The sequence below is a fragment of the Xenopus laevis genome, chromosome 8S (assembly GCF_017654675.1).
Source record: "Xenopus laevis strain J_2021 chromosome 8S, Xenopus_laevis_v10.1, whole genome shotgun sequence".
NCBI lineage: Eukaryota > Metazoa > Chordata > Amphibia > Anura > Pipidae > Xenopus > Xenopus laevis.
In genome coordinates this window covers 83,908,538-83,928,167 of record NC_054386.1, presented here as the reverse complement: position 1 = coordinate 83,928,167, position 19,630 = coordinate 83,908,538, and the positions used below count along the sequence as shown (strand labels likewise).

At 40.0% G+C, this 19,630-nt stretch overlaps 1 protein-coding gene across 2 annotated transcripts in view; it reads right to left on the bottom strand.

Annotated features, from left to right (window-relative positions):
• Positions 1-1,287: 1,287 nt before the first annotated feature.
• dpf1.S (double PHD fingers 1 S homeolog) overlaps positions 1,288-19,630 on the bottom strand; it is a 55,958-nt gene continuing 37,615 nt past the window's right edge. The window contains exons 8-13 of one of the 2 annotated variants that reach the window (XM_018233296.2): positions 13,467-13,598; positions 12,055-12,105; positions 10,836-10,955; positions 8,295-8,407; positions 5,622-5,703; positions 1,288-3,224 (exon numbers count right to left, since the gene is read on the bottom strand). In XM_018233296.2, coding sequence (XP_018088785.1) covers positions 3,154-3,224; positions 5,622-5,703; positions 8,295-8,407; positions 10,836-10,955; positions 12,055-12,105; positions 13,467-13,598 — 569 coding nt within the window. In that variant the 3' untranslated portion in view covers positions 1,288-3,153. The remainder of the gene's footprint in view (positions 3,225-5,621; positions 5,704-8,294; positions 8,408-10,835; positions 10,956-12,054; positions 12,106-13,466; positions 13,599-19,630) is intronic. The other variant, XM_018233297.2, reaches the window with a different exon arrangement.

Below are 19,630 nucleotides of genomic sequence, written 5' to 3'. Positions count from 1 at the left end.
ATTACAAAAGCATTGTGCAATATTTGATCCATGCTTGCTGGTGAACTAATGGATGTTAGCATAGGAGCCAAAGAAGATGTATAAAGGGCAGGGGCGTAACTACAGAGGAAGCAGACCCTGCGGCTGCAGGGGGGCCCAGGAGGTACAGGGGGCCCCATGAGGCTCTCATTGATGAGCAATTTGAACATATATTGGTAAAACAGGACAAACACTGGATATGTTGGGGGCCCTAAAATTAATTTGATGTGGGGCCCAGCAACTTCTAGTTACGCCACTGATAAAGGGACTGATTTGCTAAGGGTAAATAGGTTATTTTACGTTTGCTGCTTTCAAGTGATTTGCAATCGAAATTTAAAATAGTTTTCAGAGGCCACATTTAGCTGTTAAAATCTTTGTCTAGATCAGGCAGAAGTTTTGGCATGAAGTGGAGATACCTTCTGTTGTGAGCCTGCTCTATAAGCAGATGTAAGGACCTTGTGTGGGAAGTAAAGGGAATTTGTTAAGTATTTTGCATCTGGTACAGTAGCAAAGGGAATTCCAAACTTAACTCCCAGCATATTGCTAGACTGTTCACAGACACAACAGACATCATACTCTTGTTAACTGTACCAAGGATATCCCCCCTAAAAACATAATTTTACATTGGGATGACAGTATCAATGTAAATCCATATTGGAAAGAAACATAAATAATTTAGTTTGACGTTGATAGAATACAGACAAATAAGCCTCACATCCCAGAATATCTCAGAACTCCTCAACTGTGCCTCAACTTATGGAAAGCATGGGTGGCAAAGAGTGAAAAGAATGGAAAAATGAGAAAAGAATGAACAAGGAACGAGAAAAACCAAGAAGAAGAAAAGTGGGAAGTGACAGAAAAGGGACAGTTAAAGGGCATGTAAAGTCTAAAATAGAATAAGGCTAGAAATGCTGTATTTTGTATACTAAACATAAACATGAACTTACTGCACCACAAGCCTAATCAAACAAATGATTTATGTTCTCAAAGTTGGCCACAGGGGGTCACCATCTTGTAACTTTGTTATACATCTTTGCAAGACCAAGACTGTGCACATGCTCAGTGTGGTCTGGGCTGCTTAGGGATCGTCATAAACAAAGCTGCTTGAGTTCTGCATGGCTGGGAAGTAAGGCGGGGGCTCCCCCTGCTGTACATAAGTATGATTGTTTCCCTGCTCAGCAGTTAGGGACCGTCTGACAATTCCTATCCACAGCAGTAAATGAAGGAAGAATTTCACTGCATACAGTCAGGTTTCTTATAAAAACGGTACACATTTTTTAATTAAAGTATATTGGAGATGGTTTCTTTTTCATTAAAGAAATTAAAAATGGGATTTTATTTTTTTTTTTGCCTTTATATGCCCTTTAAGACACTGATTATCGCTAATACAAGACAACAATCAACCTATAACCCTGGATTGCATACAGCAATGAACTTGAAAATAACACATTTAAACTTGCTGTGGCTGCACATTATTTAAATTGTTTGGCTGGTATAAAATTGGTTCATTTGTTTGGTACAGTATATCCGACATCCAACACCTTAATACGCTCACCCACTTACTCTTCTTTATTATACATCAACCTTGGCCGTGCAGAATATTTTTAGCTGGGATTGCTGCTGCTTTACAAACAATAAAATATATCTGCTTCAAATTAGAGCAAATCATAGTTTATCGTTGCCCTGTCATTTTTTCTGATAATGAACCTTTAACACTTCCATCTGGTACCAAACAGAAGGAAAGAAAGCAAAATGCTGAAAATGAGAAAAGGGAAGGCTGACATTTTAGAAAAACAGGTTCATATATCCTGGGTCTTATACACTGAGCCGCAGCAACCTCCATGATGATCTACAAGTGATGCATTATAATCCGATATATCACTGTAGCAACTACACTATGCTCCACAATCACCCTTGTTCTTAAAAGGGCATGTAAAGTCTAAAATAGAATAAGGCTAAAAATGCTGTATTTTGTATACTAAACATAAACATGAACTTACTGCACCACAAGCCTAATCAAACAAATGATTTATGCTTTCAAAGTTGGTCACAGGGGGGTAAAAATGGTATTTTTTTTTTTTGCCTTTACATGCCCTTTAATACTGCCCAGTACCAGGAGTTGTGTAAATGGTATGTGCAGCCATGCGTCCATTACTCTGCAAAATGTATTCTATGTGATACTGTATATAAATGACCCTATTTATGCAATCATATCCACATGCTTCTTCGACATGGTTCCAATGCAAATGACTCTTTAGCAGCAAACAAATTCAATTATGGGTGCAATTCTTGGAAGACAGCGACTGCTGCTTGTTTTGGAATTTGGAAGTAGGAAAGAAATGGTCAGTAATAATCATGGCAGGAAATGTATGGAAAGAAAGAAATGAAAATGAACGAAGCAGTGAGAACATGAAAGAGTACGAGAAAGGGCGCACCCAGAATGTTCAGGCTAGGAAGAAACAATGCAAAAATATAAAATAAAAATAAATACATGTGACATCACAGTCTGACTGCACAATAAAATACTGTATATTCATATAAATGAAAGGGAAAAAGGAGGCTTATCTTTCAGGTTATAGCAGAGCAACAGTACAAAGAACCTTGTGCGAGCAACCATTCTGCATCTTTTCACTAAAGTAAATCAACGAGTCCACAGAGACAAATGCAGCAGCACCAGTTATTATTGGCCCAAGGGTGGCTTCTATTGTCTATCATGAATTGCTCATTTGAGCAGGGATAAGCAATACGGTAGCTCCCATTTATGGATTCAATGCTGCACACACAATGGGATACACTCTCTCCACACTGTACTTACAGCAAGATAAACAACTGTACCGATAATAAGCATTTGGGGTGCCTGCAAGGCAACAATATGAAGGATATCCTTGTACTTATGTTTATGAATCTATTACATAGAAAAGATGGTGGCAGAATCTATCATAAAAAAACTGAAAGGTCTGTATCTCTTCAACACTTAAACTGCTGATCTATGAAAGCTAGTCTGAACCCACATTGGCTAGAAGACAGGTCAGGAAAACAGTCTTGATGTGAAAGAAGCAGGGAATTCTGGTACTGAACAGGGCCAGGCTGGGAGACGCAATGAAAGCTTCTTTGTTCTCATAGCTCTGCATCCCTCTAGGTCAGGGTTATGTAAGCTGATGCTTTCTCCTTCAGTTGTCTCAGGCACAAATGACAACTCCAACTTCCTGCAAGAAAGTCATGGATTTCAGTTTAGAACATATATACATAGAAAAAATAAATAAATAAAAAAAAATAATATATATATATATATATATATATATATATATATATATATATATATATATATTTTTTTTTTCTATGTAAGGTTAAAGGGATACTGTCATGGGAACATTTCTTTTTTTCAAAACACATGAGTTAATAGTGCTGCTCCAACAGAATTCTGCACTGAAATCTGTTTTTCAAAAGAGCAAAGAGATGTTTTTATATTTAATTTTTAAATCTGACATGGGGTTACACATATTGTCAGTTTCCCAGCTGCCCCCGGTCATGTGATTCGTGCTCTGATAAACTTCAGTCACTCTTTACTGCTGTACTGCAAGTTGGAGTGATATCACCCCCTCCAGATAGCAGCTCCCTAACACAAGATAACAGCTGCCTGGTAGATCTAAGAACAGCACTCAATAGTAAAATCCAGGTCCCACTGCGACACATTCAGTTACATTGAGTAGGGGAAACAATAGCCTGCCAGAAAGCAGTTCCATCCTAAAGTGCTGGCTCTTTCTGAAAGCACATGACCAGGCAAAATGACCTGAGATGGCGCCTACACACCAATATTACAACTAAAAAAAATATACTTGCTGGTTTAGGAATGAAATGTTATATTGTAGAGTGAATTATCTGCAGTGTAAACAGTGTAATTTAGTAATAAAAAAATACATCATAAAAATCATGACAGAATCCCTTTAATAGAGTAGTCATAAAAGAGCAGGATAGCAGTCTTGAAATGTGACATCCTAAAGTGGTGTTTGAACATCATAAAAAAGGCAATTTATCCAGCTGTTGAAAGCAGCCTGTGGTCGGATACGTCTCACCTTGTCATGGCTCTGTGTGGTTTTATAGGATAAATATAAACAGAAAGACAGTGAAGGATTTGTCCCAGGGGAATAGATTTATTAGCCTTTGGGCAGAAACACTAGCCTATGCTTCTTCTCTATTGATTCTTGTTCTGACACATGCTCTGTACATAAACAAATAATTATATAGATTAATATAATTACAGGCACATTTCTACTGATGGAAACAATCACACTCCATGGAGGAAAAGCTGGAGGGTGTCCCCACAGGAAGAATGTGTTTTGTGCAAGCTCATTAAATAATCACCAAGGGATGAAATATTTACAGCACGGACCAGCTTAATGGCACGGATGTTATATACAGTCATTATTACTACTGTGCCTACAAGTGCAATAAATTGAAATGCTCCCTACCGACACACCTGTTTTCCTAAAGTATTACCAGCTCCTGTGTTGTACCTGTATAGACACATAAGGGCAATGGCCAGGGTGAATTAGCGACAGCCTAGGGGCCCAATGTGATCAGGGGGCCCATTTCTATTTTCTTTTAATATTCAATTTTATTTGGGCTGCTGGGTCCAGTCTGGCACACCTTCTGAGCGCTCGGATGCATGGAGATCCAATGACATCTCTGGTGTGTGCCGAACCCAAGCCAGTGTATAGAGCTTGTGTGCACATGAGCTTGATTCTGCATCTGGAACCAACAGTAGCCTAGAAGGGGGTCCAGTGTTGATATAGTCTAGGGGCTCCATATGTTATTAATTCGCCACTGGCAATGGCACACCAGAATATTTATCGCTAGTGATGAAGGGCTGCTGCCAATTGCAACCAATCAGGAACTAGCTTTAATCAGGCTACATATTAGATAATAAAGACTAGCAAAGACTAGTTGATAGGGTAACTGACACCTCACAATTTTGCACTTATGTTTGTTAAACAGGTTATTAGACACCTTCTATTTAAAAATATCTTGCATCTCAATCTTATACCTTCATTCTAACCCCATTGTAGACCTTCTGCTTACAGATATGCAGTGTCCCGTCCCTACTCTTTTTATAATAATTTGGTACCAACAATTTCCACATCTCTCTTTCTTGCATTCTTATATACACCTTTTCTAAACAAACTAGTGCTTCACCTTTGGCTCATGTTTTAATGCCTTTCTATTAGGGATGCACAGAACCCAGGATTTGGTTCGGGATTCGGCCAGGATTTGGCCTCTTTCAGCTGGATTTGGATTCGGCCAAATTCTTCTGCCCGGCCAACCGAATCCTAATTAGCATATACAAATTAGGGGCGGGGAGGGAAATCGTGTGACTTTTTGTCACAAAACAAGGAAGTAAAAAATGTTTTCCCCTTCCAACCCCTAATTTGCATATGCGGTTTTGGTATTCAGTCGAATATTTCGTGAAGGATTCGGGGGTTTGGCCAAAACCAAAATAGTGGATTCTGTGCATCCCTACTTTCTATATAACCAGTCCTCACCTTATTATCCTTCACACCTGCATTCTACTGCTACATATTACATTGGCCTCTTAGCGCACATACCTTCAGGAGGCTCAGACATTGGAGGGCTCAAGCAGTACATGTGATATCCTCGGTCACAGTCATCACAGAATAAAAGCTGATCCTAGAAAAAAAGCCATGCGAAAATTAGACTTTAATATGAGCACACAGCAGTATCTGTGATATATCTGCAAAAGTCTATTGTAACAATTACTTCTGATGGAAGTTGTGTTTCTACACGGTATAAGGTTCAGTAATGATTTCTATATGAACAGCACCAAAGATCCAGTCAAAGTAAAAATGTTTGGTAGATTAATAGCTGGCAGAATATAATTGGGCCAGATAAGTGTCCCTTGTGCCAGTCCAGGCCTGAATATAGCATTAATAAGTAAACTACTTAAGTAAAAATGTTCTGTTTTTCTTTTGAACAGTTGCACTGTTGCTTCCAGTTCTCGGCGTCTTTCTTTAGCCAGATGGAAATGTATTGCTTGATAATGCAGTAAGAATAATAGCTGGCTGAGGATATTGTGAGCAACAGCTGGAGATTCAAAAACTGGCTAATATCCAAAATATTTACCCTTGAGAATGACTCATCGTATTACTCAGTATTGTGTAGAAGGTTCAGCCTTCAATATCTTTTAGTGCAGATCCAAATATATTGTTGCTAGGCATGGGGCAGATTTCAAGGTGAAAAATAATATCTGGGGCATTTATGGGTCTGTGCAAAGGCGGAATGTGATTTTTTTTTTGTTTGGGAGGGGCTAAATGTAGTCAAATAGATTTTATGTAATGTTTAATCCTGACTTGGAGTAACTTGGGCTCAATGCTCCCCACCCACGAAAAAATCTACAGAGGGGACCTGACGTGACCATTCCCTATTCCCTAGGCCTCTCTCCTGACCCACTCCACTGCACAATTACTATTTTAAAGGTATGAGAGGGGCTGGGGAGGGGGACTATGATGCAGCAGATGTGTTCCTCGCCCCCTTGCAACCTTGGGGACTTCTGTATAGTTAGTTACACCACTGCAACATGTCCTAATAGCATAAAAGCACTTACAGCACTGACAGGCAGACAGCTAGTGTATACTGGCAACAAAAGTACATTACATACTAAGAAGCAGTGAGCACTGGCAATTTATATTATATAATGAAAAAAAGCAGTGGATGCTGGCCATGTGTGGACTGAGATTTAATAGGTATCACACAAATTGTATACAGTAATAGTAGGTACTGTCCTAAGCACATTCATTATATTCAATAGATTAGGGATGCACTGAATCCATGATTCAGTTCAGGATTTGGCCAGGATTCAGCCTTTTTTAGCAGGATTCGGCCGAATCCTTGTGCCCAGCCTAACTGAATTGGAATCCTAATTTGCATATGCAAATTAGGGGCAGGGAGGGAAAGCGCGCGTCTTTTTGTCACAAAACAAGGAAGTAAAAAATGTTTCCCCCTTCCCACCCCTAATATGCAAATTAGGATTTGGATTCGGTTCGGTATTCGGCCAAATCCTATGTGAACAATTCGGGGGTTCGGCCTAATCCAAAATAGTGTATTCAGTGCATCCCTAATATATATATATATATATATATATATATATATATATATATATATATATATATATATATATATATACCTACAGTATATATATACCTACAGTATATATATATATATATATATATATATATATATATATAAACCAAACTATATAACACTCTACTCATATTCTATTTTGTATTTCAGTACATTTTTATTATTTGCCTTCTTTTTACACAAAAAAAGGCTCCCTACTCCTTTACTGACCTTCTAGTGTAAAGGCTGTTTCAAGGTGGTGGGGTTGGAAGGGGTGCTGATAGCAGTAATTTGATTGCTGTAGTTAAATGTGTAACTAGATATATAAGCAGTGGGGCTGTTACTCCATGCCTCTTCTGATTTTGCCCAGGGGAACAAAATTTGATTGGCTGAAGAGAACTTCAGACCGCAGACTTCAGCCAATATTGCTCTCTGAAACTATACTGGGGGGGGGACTTAATCATTATGGGAACCAGAAGCTGTAGCAGATGGAAAAAAGAAGCTAGTTGATTCGTGCACACATATTTTTTTAAAGAGGCAAGCAGTAACACAGATCCCACAATTGACTAGTACTATCCGTCACCCCAGCTGGAGTCTGGAGACAGACCAGTAGTTAGTAAGGCAGTCTTTTTTTTCTTTAAACTGTCAGGAAGTTTTGGTGAGGCTTAAGCTGGCCATAGACGCAAAGATCCGATCGTACGAATCGTGGATTCGTACGATTTTCGGACCATGTGTGGAGAGTCCCGACATTTTTCGTCCGTCGGAGATCGGTCGTTTGGTCGATCGGACAGGTTAGAAAATTTCTGTCGCCTGCCGATAATATCTCTGCGTATATTGCCGATCGTACGATTTTCAGAGGGAGACTGTCACTAGTGTTGTCAGACATAAGTATCGTACGATTGCTTTCAGGGGCAGAACATTGGGTGATCTGTTCTTATTTGATCGCAATGGTAAAGACTTTGATCTGAATGGTTAGTGGAGGGTCGGGAGATGGGAAAGTCCGATCGTACGTTGATTCGTACGATCGGATCTTTGCGTCTATGGCCAGCTTTAGCCTCCTCAAGCCTTAATGAAAATTTGCCCATGGGTCTGTGGAGGGGTCGTTTTTGGATCCTTCCCACAGACACAACAGGTGAACTCACATCATTCTCCGATGTTCCACACAGAGTACAGGACTTGCACTCAATACACTGCCAGCGATAAGTCCGGACAGCAGCAGTCATATTAACTGTGAACTGTAAACAGGAGGGGTGACCTTAAGAGAAAAAGGAACAAAATAAAGTCAAAGAAAAGCTCTGTAATTAAAGAAATTACTGTAATTAAAGTCAACAGGACCCCAAATCTCTCATACAAACTTTTAAAGGGCTAGTTCACCTTTAAATAAACTTTTAATATGATGTAGCTATTGATATTTTTAGACAATTTGCAATTGGTCTTCATTTAAAAAATGTTTAATGTTTTTTTCAGTTTGGTGTTTCAGCAGCTATCTGTTTGCTTGAGTCTTATTTACCATAGCAACCAGGCATTTATATATGAGGATATATTCCAAAAAACACAAAATAGTGCTACACACACTCTCACCGCTCTTTGCAGCGTCGGGTGCCGTCTGTGACCCTGTCTGCCCAGGTCTGGTTCACGTACAAGAAAATACTTCAGCAGCACTCCGATTATTGTGAAAAAATTGGTACTTTATTCGTGCCTCAAGCTAAGCGACGTTTTGAGCTTGATAAAGGGCTGGAAAAGCTCGAAACGTCGCTTAGCTTGAGGCACGAATAAAGTACCAATTTTTTCACCATAATCGGAGTGCTGCTGAAGTATTTTCTTGTATATAAGGATATATGTTACAACATAAAGTAATTGTAATAAATAATCAATAATTTCATAAAGAGGCCCACATAACACAGAAACCCAGGGTCGGACCTGGCTCTTGTGGGCCCTGCTGGGCCCAGGTCCGCACCCACATGTGGGTTTCTGGATAACGGAAATATATGGCAGGTATTTAGTGAGCAACCCCCCTCTTAGCAATAAAGAGTTATCCAAAGAATGGGAGTGCTTGAAAATGACTGCACTCTGGCTTAATGTTGTAGAAAGAACGCCACCTGCAGTTTGCTCTCATCATTACCAGGAGATCACACCAAGCTAAAAATAATTTGCAGATCCAAGGGGGGTGGTTGAAAATGAATTCTGAGAATGGGGGAAATGAATTTGAGGTACTGGTGCGGAATGCAAAGATTTTGTTTTTTTGTTTTATTACGGCAGATAAGTCTACAAAGATGTTATTGTCATCAGGACAGTTTGCATTCACAGATCTATGTACGTCTACTTACGACTGTGCATTTAACCGCTGTAAACTTGCTACAGGCCATTGGTAATTTTTCTCTATATGGAACAGCCATTTAAATTGGGACAGTTCCAACTGTCCCAATTGTCTCCAAGTGATTGTTGCTTTCACCCATTAAATATATTATTGTCCTAATGTCACTTTGCTCATAAAGTATATAATGCTTTACCAATAAAACATCTCAGAATCATTAGGTCACTGTGTTCCGTTCTTACACAGGAGTGGCCCTGTGACCCAAATAAATCTGTCATTGCTTTGAGTTCCCTTTAATATCAGATATAAATGATCCCAATTCAAAATAAAATATGTGTCTGACATAAGATCACTTAATTGCTACACAGACATGACCCATTAACCCATTCTCCAAGCCAATACCTTTACTGTTTCCTACATCCGACTAAGGGCTCTTACACACAGGAGTTTTTTTCTGCGCTCCGTTCATCCGCAGGGGAGCGCAAGAGTAGATGCACTCAATTATTGTGAAGGGAGCTGTACTCACACAGACGCACGAATTTGACAAACGCAGGTGAAATGCAACATGCTGTGTCCCACCTGCGTTTGCCGCTTACGTGCATCTTCGTGCGTCTGTATGAGTACAGCCCCCTTCATAATGATTGAGTGTGTCTACTCTTGCGTTCCCCTGCGGCTGAACGGAAGAAATCGCAACTCAGAAAAAAAACGCCCGTGTGTAAGAGCCCTAACACTTTACCTCGTTTAACATGTCGCTCTTATTCAGCCAATTTGCCTGTACATCAGATGGCCAATTTAACTCATTAGTCATGTAACCGTCTTTAAAACAGGCCTTTATACAAAAAAGTGTTAATGTGCGGATAAATCGGGATGAACCCACGTCCATCTGGAGGGCTCATTTGAATAATGACATACATTTGCATATTAACAGGGAGTCATTACCGTGCGAACGGCATATTATTTAACACTTGTACATCAGCAAGAATGGGAAAAAAAGGTTTCACGTGTGCATGTCTTTATTAGCACTAGTGGTTTTCTCACTTCTTTGGTTCAAGCCCCACTTTAATATCCAGTGTTTAGTCTGAACCCCCCTTTGCTTATATAATGGTTACAGATATCAGACAACATTCCAAGAATACATAGGGCAGCACATATATTTTCACCATATATTTCACCCTAATTAACCTTGAAGCTGGGCTGTGAGAAGTATCTGGGACAACACCCAAATCTCTCCATAACTGGCCTTCAGGCTGAGCCCCTTATCCGTTCCCCAGGGCACCCCTATGTTGGTTTAGCCTCACAGAATCATTGCACTAGATGGTTCCTGCAATTTAGCCATATCTCACTATTTTCCATTTCCCACCCTAGTTACCAGAGCGCCCACAGTCTGCACAGGAAATGAGGTCTTCTGGACATCCTGTCTTCTTTGCTCCTCCTAGGCAGAAATCACAATAGCCATTGGCAATGACAGACCCATCAGGAGCTTTCTTAACTGGAAGATAATAAATAAAATAACATGTAAGGGAGGACTGGGACATATCTGTAACCCATTCTGCTGTTCATGCCCCTACAGCAGCAGAAATATTTTATTACATTTATCACTGACTTAATCATGTTAATAAACATTCCCTAAGGGTGCTGACACACGCTAAGATTCTGGGAAGATTAGTCGCCCAGCCACAAATCTTCTCTTCTTCGGGCCACTAATCTCCCCGAAAAAAGCCTTCCTGCCGGCTAGAATGTAAATCACCGGTAGCGTTGCACTCGGAGCAATTCGTTTTCCGAAGTCACCCAAAGTTGCCTCACGAGGAAACCCGGCGACTTTAGAAAACTAAGTGCTCCGAGTGCCATCCAGTCCGACAATTTAGGCTTTTCAGAGAGATTGATCACCCAAAGAAGCAGAATCTTAGCGTGTATCACCACCCTAAAGTGTTTATCCTTTACTCCTTTAACACTGCTTCTAATTTGCCCTTCAAATATATTCCTATAAAATCTGGTAAAGGCCCTTTTCTGCACATCTCACCAGCCCAGCCAATCAGTGTCGGACTGGGATGCCAGGGGCCCACCAGAGAACCTTAGAACGTAGGCCCATTTTCCAAGCTATTATTCTTCCTCTCCTCACTCAACCTCTTTATTCTCCTAGTAGTCTTTAATCTCTACATACTATACTCAATTTTTTTCCTATAAAGTAGTATAAAATAGGGAATGACCAAATGGTTAGAAGCAAGAGGCCTGACACCTGGGCCCACCGGGAGTTTTCCTGGTATCCCAGTGGGCCAGTCCGATACTGCAGCCAATCACTGGCAAGCACCAGGTGACCCCTCTTCCAATAGTTCAACAACTGTGGCCTTTTCTGTTCACACATCCCTAGCCCGCACATCAATATAAATAGACTTTCCAAAACCTCCTCAATAGGACTAAACCTTGTGATATGACATGCTAGTGCTATGGTCTCATGTTAATGCTCATTTTTTGTCCCACTCCGACAGCCAATAAAAGATGAGGGGAAATCTATTTGTGGGACTGAATTTGCTTTTACCCTCAAGTAGTAGAGTACAAAGACTAAGTTGCTAGAAAGGTTATGAACTTACTTGTGTGTCTTGGTTGCATTTCAGGGACCCAATTGAGTTCTTTGTAGAAATCTAGGGGGAAAAAAAAAATATATACTGTATATAAATCTGTATCTGTAACTTGTATGTCTGCGGATTCTACTGAATAGCATTGTATAACCACTGCCAGTCACTGAGCAATGAAAGGGGTTAAGATCCAAAGGTGTGATTCTTTTAGGGGGAGTTTCATGGGAGGGGGGGCCGTCATCACCTAAACTGATAACCATTCCCTGTCACGCCTGTGTTTCCATGGTAACTGTCCGTATCCGAGGTATTGCCGAAAAAAAATGCAGTGCAGGCTTAATATTTCTGGTCCTGATTTATTGTTTCAATTAAAGAGAAAGAGACAGAGAAATGGGGGATGGGGTGTACTACTATGAAATGTATATATAAATTTATATATATAGAGAGGGGGGCTCCACAGGCTCCGGCCTGGAACAGAGACACCGGGAACTTACCTCTCTCCTCCTGTTGAAATGAGCACTGAGGTCTCACTAGCTGCTGCTATACAGATGCCACAACACTAAACCTTTAGCCCACTACTACACACATCCCAAGAGATTTGGTTCTTGTGGAACAATACTCAGACAATGAGGCATTAATGCTTTAGGACCAGACACTGGCCTCATTTCGTAGGAAAACACACCAGGGACCAGTCTTTCATCTTCTAATAAAATATAGACATACAGTAAGGAGGACACCTACCTCACTTCAAATCCTTCTAATAGATATAACAAGGAGAAAGCTACTTGTCAATTTCTTTGAAATAAGGAATCAGGGCACCTCCCTGTTACCTTTTCCTAATACACAGACAAGAGTGCACCCTCCTCACTAATACCTGGATATCAGACCTATAACCACATTCCATGCACATTTACTGGTGCCTAATACACATATCCTGGCACCTTCATCCTTATCTCCGCCCAATATACAAACATAAGGCCACTGATCACATGTATACAACAGGCTTGTTCACAGAAATTAGGGCACCTACCTCTCATTTTATCCAAATACACAGATATCAGGAAACATACCTCTAACTTTCTCCTAATATACAGACACCTGGGTACCTGCCTCTCAACTTCTTTGAATATACAGGTAAGGCCCTTTTCCCTAACACTTAGTTATCAGATCACCCATCTCTTCAATTATCCTATAATATATGTTGTGCAGATATCCCCTAGAGAGTAATTAGCTTTTATCTTTTTCTAATACACAGACATCAGGGCATGGGCATCTGAATTCCATTTCATACACAGACGCCAGGGCACTTACATTTCAATTTCTTCTCAAAAAACAAAGGTCAGGGCCCCTTCTTCTCAGCTACACATAATGCACAGGCACAGATACACCTTTCATTGGCTCAAAGCCATGTGGGTTGCCAGATTACTCACGTTTATGGTTATTTTTCCTATGGAATGGTATGAGATATCTCTCCGCATTCTCTTCTCCCTCCTCCTCAGCCAGGTGGGTGTGTGTGTAATGGTAACTCAGTCCAGGACGGTTCTTATAACGCTTCCCACAAACTATAGGATGATAAAGAGCATAATTAATTAGAGATTTATTTGAATACATATGAATACACAAACTATTGCTCCATCCTAAATATTCTTAAAGGGGTGTTTCACCTTCAGGTTAACATTTAATATGTTGTAGAATGTTCCAGTTCTAAGCAACTTTTCAATTGGTCTTCATTATTATTTTTTTTTTTTTATAGTTTATGAGTTATTTGCCTTCTTCTCCTGACTCTTTCCAGCTTTCAAAAGGGGGTCACTGACCCCGTCTAAAAACAAATGCTCCATAAAGCTACAAATGTATTGTTATTGCTACTTTTTATTGCTCATATTTCTGTTCCGACCCTCCCTTATTAATATTCCATATTCTCATTCAAATTAATGCCTAGTTGCTATGGAAATTGGACCATAGCAACCAGATTGCTGACACTGCAAACTGGAGAGCTGCTGAATAAAAAGCTAAATGACTCAAAAAATACAAATAATAAAAATGAAAACCAATTGCAAATTGTCTCAGAATATCCCTCCCTACATCATACTAAACGCAAGTGCAGAACAGGCAGCAGTGCCACCCTCTGCCCCCCTGCACACATACTAGAGCACCATGTTATACATATACAGTACCAAGTCTTTAAAATTGTGGACAATATACAGTATACAGGCACGCAGAAGTATCATACACACACTCCCTCAGAATTACTGCACTACTGGTATCTATACAAATCTAGGCAGATACAGTGCCAGCCTCCTCTCATTCACACACTATACACAAAATATACTGGTACAGTGCAGTCATACTACTTCATGCTATATGCACAATACCTTCAAATAGAGACAGAGACACTGCTGAGCCCTTCTGAAACTATTTATTGCAACACAATGCAGACATGCTTAATTTATGATGTGTTTTCCTAAGGTAAATCCTTGTATACTACAGTTCAGAATAAAAAAGCTATGGTGCCATTTTAGTAGGATGCAGCATCTTTCCATACATTATGGTGATTGCCGAGATCTCCAAAAATGCCAAGTTGGCTAAACAAGTGCATACTGTATCACCTGAACAATTTTAGATTGTATTTTTTTAAGATTTACTTACCCTGCAAATGTGCCAATAAACTTTTTTAGCTATAAACAAAAACATTTCTCCAAAGCCGTGCTACATTTTTCAATATAACACACTGTTTTCAAGCAAAAGTACATACTTTTTATTCTGTTGTGTCAAGGTATCCATCATCATCATCATCATTTATTTATATAGCGCTGTCAAGATACGCAGTGCTTTCCATGGTAGATTACAAAAATAATGCAAATATACTCTATTCACAGAAACTTCACAATAACTGCAAATGAACCATTTTGACTGCAAACACACACTACCATGTAACCCAATGCGACCAGGCCAAGTCTTGCAGTTTCCTGCTGAACCCAAGAGGCTCAAAAGAAAGTCATGTCATTATCATACAATGCTACGCAATATGTCGGCGCTATATAAATACATGTTAATAATAATAATAATATCATGCATTTGTTACTTTCAAGCATCTTCTTCATTATTGATGAATCCATTAAAATCCATTTGATACCACGCATGGACTTGGGGTAGGCTAAATGCAATATTGTTCACCTTCCAAACTTAACTGTTCAGTTGGTTTGAGATTGTTCATCAGACATAAAGGGGCCCATTTACTTAGCTCGAGTGAAGGAATAGAGGAAAAAACTTCGAATTTTGAATGTTTTTTTTGGCTACTTCGACCATCAAATGGGCTACTTCGACCTTCGACTTTGACCTTCGTTTCGAACTAAAAATCGTTCGACTATTCGACCATTCGACCATTCGATAGTCGAAGTACCATCTCTTTAAAAAATACTTCAACCCCCTAGTTCGCCACCTAAAACCCACCGAGGCCAATGTTAGCCTATGGGGAAGGTCCCCATAGGCTTCCTAACAATTTTCAAATCGAAGGAAAATCCTTTGCTTCGATCGATGGATTAAAAGTCTTAGAATGTAACGGTTATTCCTTTGATCGTAGGAATAGCGCTAAATCCTTTGACTTCGATATCCGAGGTCGAAGGATTTCAATTCGGCAGTCGAATATCGGCAGTCGATATTCGACCATAAGTAAATTTGCCCCAAAGACTTGAGATGCACCAAATCCAGGAATCTGTTCAGGATTTGGCCTTTTTTAGCTTTGCTGAACAGAAAAATCAGGTGACTTTTCATCACACAAACAAGGAAGTAAATTTTTTTTAACCACATGCTCTGCGCGCGGTTCTCTTTCCCCTTTATTCCTAATTCACATATGCAAATTAGGGTTCAGATTCGGTTTGGTGTTCATCCGAATCTTTCATGGTTTTCAGTTTGGCCGAATCCTGAAATAGTGGATTAGGTGTATCCCTAATAAAGGCACTTTTGATTTTTTACCGTTTTTCCAAAATTTAAGTTTAAAGTTGACTGTTCCTATCTCTGGTGTTTGTCTGGCAGCTCAAATTGCTATTTTAGTTGATACATTTCTCAGCAACATTTGTGGAATATTAGCAACTACTAATAAGAGACTGGAATATGAATAGGAGAGGCCTAAATAGAAAGATGAGTAATAAAAAGTAGCAATAACAATACATTTGTAGCCATAAAGAGCATTTGTTTTTAGATTGGGGGTCAGTGACCCCCATTTGAAAGCTGGAAAGAGTCAGAAGTAGAAGCAAATAATATGAAAACTATAAAAAATAAATAATGATCAGATTTTCTTACCTGAAAAATCTTTTTCTCATAGACCAGTTATGTCAGTGCAGGACAACTGGGTTTAGTTAATCCTCTATGGAGGCAGGACTTTGTGTGGCTCCACCTCTTCCTCCAGTTTTGTACCAGAGCCTGCTGGTGGAGACATAAGAATTCTAACTGCCTGATTAACTACTGGGTGAGCAGCAAAAACTGGCACCCCAAGAAAGGGAAGGATGCTGCACTGACAGTATGGGCCTATGAGAAAAAGATTTTTCAGGTAAGAAATTCTTCTCTCAGTTGACCCTACCTGTGCAGGACGACTGGGGAAGTCCCAAAGCAATCCAAAACAGGTTGAGATTATGTAAGGCCAGTATGGATAGGAACTTAACAGAAACTGAAAAACCCGGGCAGGTGTTAACTATCTGCTACAGCTGCCTTTTCTGCCAAAGGTCTGCATTTTGGTCCGTTGGAGAAAAACTTTCCACACTTTGTGATAAGCTCTGGAGGTGGATGGCTTGTGTACCTGTAGTAATGTGTGTACTACCTAGTCTGAAAAGCCATGCTTCTTCCACATTTTTGCTTCAATATGTAAGCTCTTAAATTCAACTTGTGTAGGTGGTATGCTTTTGCTGGATCTTGCAAGATTACGTCTGGTAGTTGTGGTAGAGTTCACAGAAGCTCCGTTGAGAGCTGGATTAAGTCTGTGAACCAGGCCCGTCGTGGCCACCACAGGGTGATGAAAATTGTGGGGACCCTTTTTATTTTGTGTAACAACCTGGGAATGAGTGGAATTGGAGGAAATGAGTACACTAGTTCACACTGCTATGGGGTGATTAGGGCATCTACACCCTCCACAAGGGGATCTGTCACCCTGAACAGGAAGCGAGGGAGGTGGGTGTCGTGTCGTGATACCATGACATTCAAGTCTGGTAGGTTACATCATGCCAATATTTGTTAGAAGCTTTAGGTGCTATTCCAAGGTGTTGTGTCTGAGATAATCCACCTCCCAATTCTTGATCATGGGAATAAACACTGCTGAAATCAGAACTTGCCCATGTCATGATCTGGGAGATTTCATGGAGTGATGATGTACTCTTTGTCCCTCCTTGCCGATTCAGGTAAGCCACTGTGGTGCTTTTGTCCGATTGTATTCTCACGTGGCTCCCCTTCAAGGAGTCTTACCAATGCAGAAGGGCATAGTATACTGCCCTCAGTTAATGGACATTGATGTGCAGTCTGGGGCTTCCAGGTGCCCTAACAGACTCTTGGATGCCAGGTTGCTCCCCATAGTGATCACCTCTCGCACTGGCTGGTCCTAACATGTCTAAATTCAGCAGTTCTATGCAGATAAAATGTGAGTGCTCTTACTGCATCTAGCATGTGGAGCTGTCTTTCCTTATGGCTGGAAGGTTTTGGACAGAATGACGATAGTACTATTTCTTCATTGATATGAAATTGCAAAGAGACCTTGGGTAAGTGAGATGCTATTGTGAGGAATATCACTTTATCCTGGTAGAAGATAGTCCATGACTGTTGATGGGATAATCCAACTAGATCTGAGACTCTCCTTCCCGACCAGAAATGCAACTTTCCAAGAAAGAAATGTTATGTCTGTGGATCCCAAGGTCTTGAATGGTGCATGCTGCAGTGCTCGCAGGACTAGATTAAGGTCCCAAGGTGCATAAGATGAAAAAATAGGATGGCACACACAAGTAGCAAATGTGCTAAAACCTTAGTGCTTTTATTTCGATCTCCAACACAATGTTTCGGAGGTACAACCTCCTTTATCAAGTGTTAAGGTCCCAAGGTGACATGGGGTCCCATCGAGGAGGAGGGATTTTGAACCAAGGCACTCAATTTCTCTTCCCTGCCTTCCTTATAGGAGATAGCCAGGGAGGAGAATCCAGTGCCGCATGATGGATCGTCGCTGTGTCGCCTTCTCTGAAGAGGAGCGCAAGCATTACCTGCTCCAAGATGTTATGTGATCAAGAAAGGGGCTCTACCTATAATATTTTATAGAAGAAGAACAGGAAGCACAACCTTAATGCAGATAACTGACAAGAGAGGAGAAGTGCTACCTCCAAGGCAGGACAACTTAAAAAACTGGAAGAAGAGGTGGAGCCACACGAATGCAAGAGATTGGAGAAAACTTTTTTCAGTTTGTCCTGCCTACACAGAGGATTAATTAAACCCAGTCATCCTGCACAGACAAGTAGGGCCAACGGAGAAAGTTGCTTAATATTGTCCATTCAGTAATATACTAAAAGCTAACTTAAAAGGCAAACCACCCCTTTAACGAAACTCTGGGTTTCAGCTCAGCAGGGCCAAATATAGGAAATGTATCAACTAATGCATCAATTTAAAACAGTTGCAGAGTTGGAGACTCCCAGCTGTTTTAGAAAGACAGAAGAAGGCGAATAGTGAAACATTAAGCTTCAATATTAGAAAAAAAACGGTCACAAATAGATATTGGAAAGCTACTGAAAAAAAGTATTTCTAGTTAACCATCCAAAAAACAACTCAAAAAAAGCTTTTGAAGATGACCGTGAACAACCCCTTTTGAATATTGAGGAAAGGACATTATTTTCAAGAATCTTCTGTCGGCAAAAGTACGTACTCCTCCCGAGTATGTTATAGGAGGTTATCAAACTTCCAGGGGCTTAAAAGAGAAACACAATCCTTGTTTTAATACTTTCACCCTTTGGGAAGAGCCCTATGCTATACAGAGAGACCGCACAAAGCCAAACAAGAGTACAGGTATGGGACCTACTATCCCCAATGCTCGGGACCTGGGGCTTTCCCGATAATGGGTCTTTCCGTAATTTGGATCTTCTTACCTACTAGAAGATCATGTAAACATTAAATAAACCCAATAGGCTGGTTTTGCTTCCAACAAGGATCCAACAATATCTTAATTTGGATCAAGTATAATTTAATTATTACAGACAAAATGGACATCACTTTAAAAATTTTGGATTATTTGGATAAAATGGAGTCCATGGGAGACCGCCTTTCTGTAATTTGGAGCATTCTGGATAACGGGTTTCCAAATAACGGATCCCATACCTGTAGTAAATGTTGAAGGGGTAAATCACATTTAAGTTAACTTTTAGTGTGTTATAGATTGTGCCATGCAACATTTGACATTTGCTTTTTAATTGTATTTTTAATTATTGGCTTTCTTTTCTAAGTCTTTCCAGCTTGAAATTGAAAATGCCATCTGACTGCTGAGAGCAAAAAAAAATATTGTTCTCTATAAGTCTATAGAGTCTATCATTTTATAATGACAAATACATTGCCCCTTTATAAATTCATTTTAATAAAC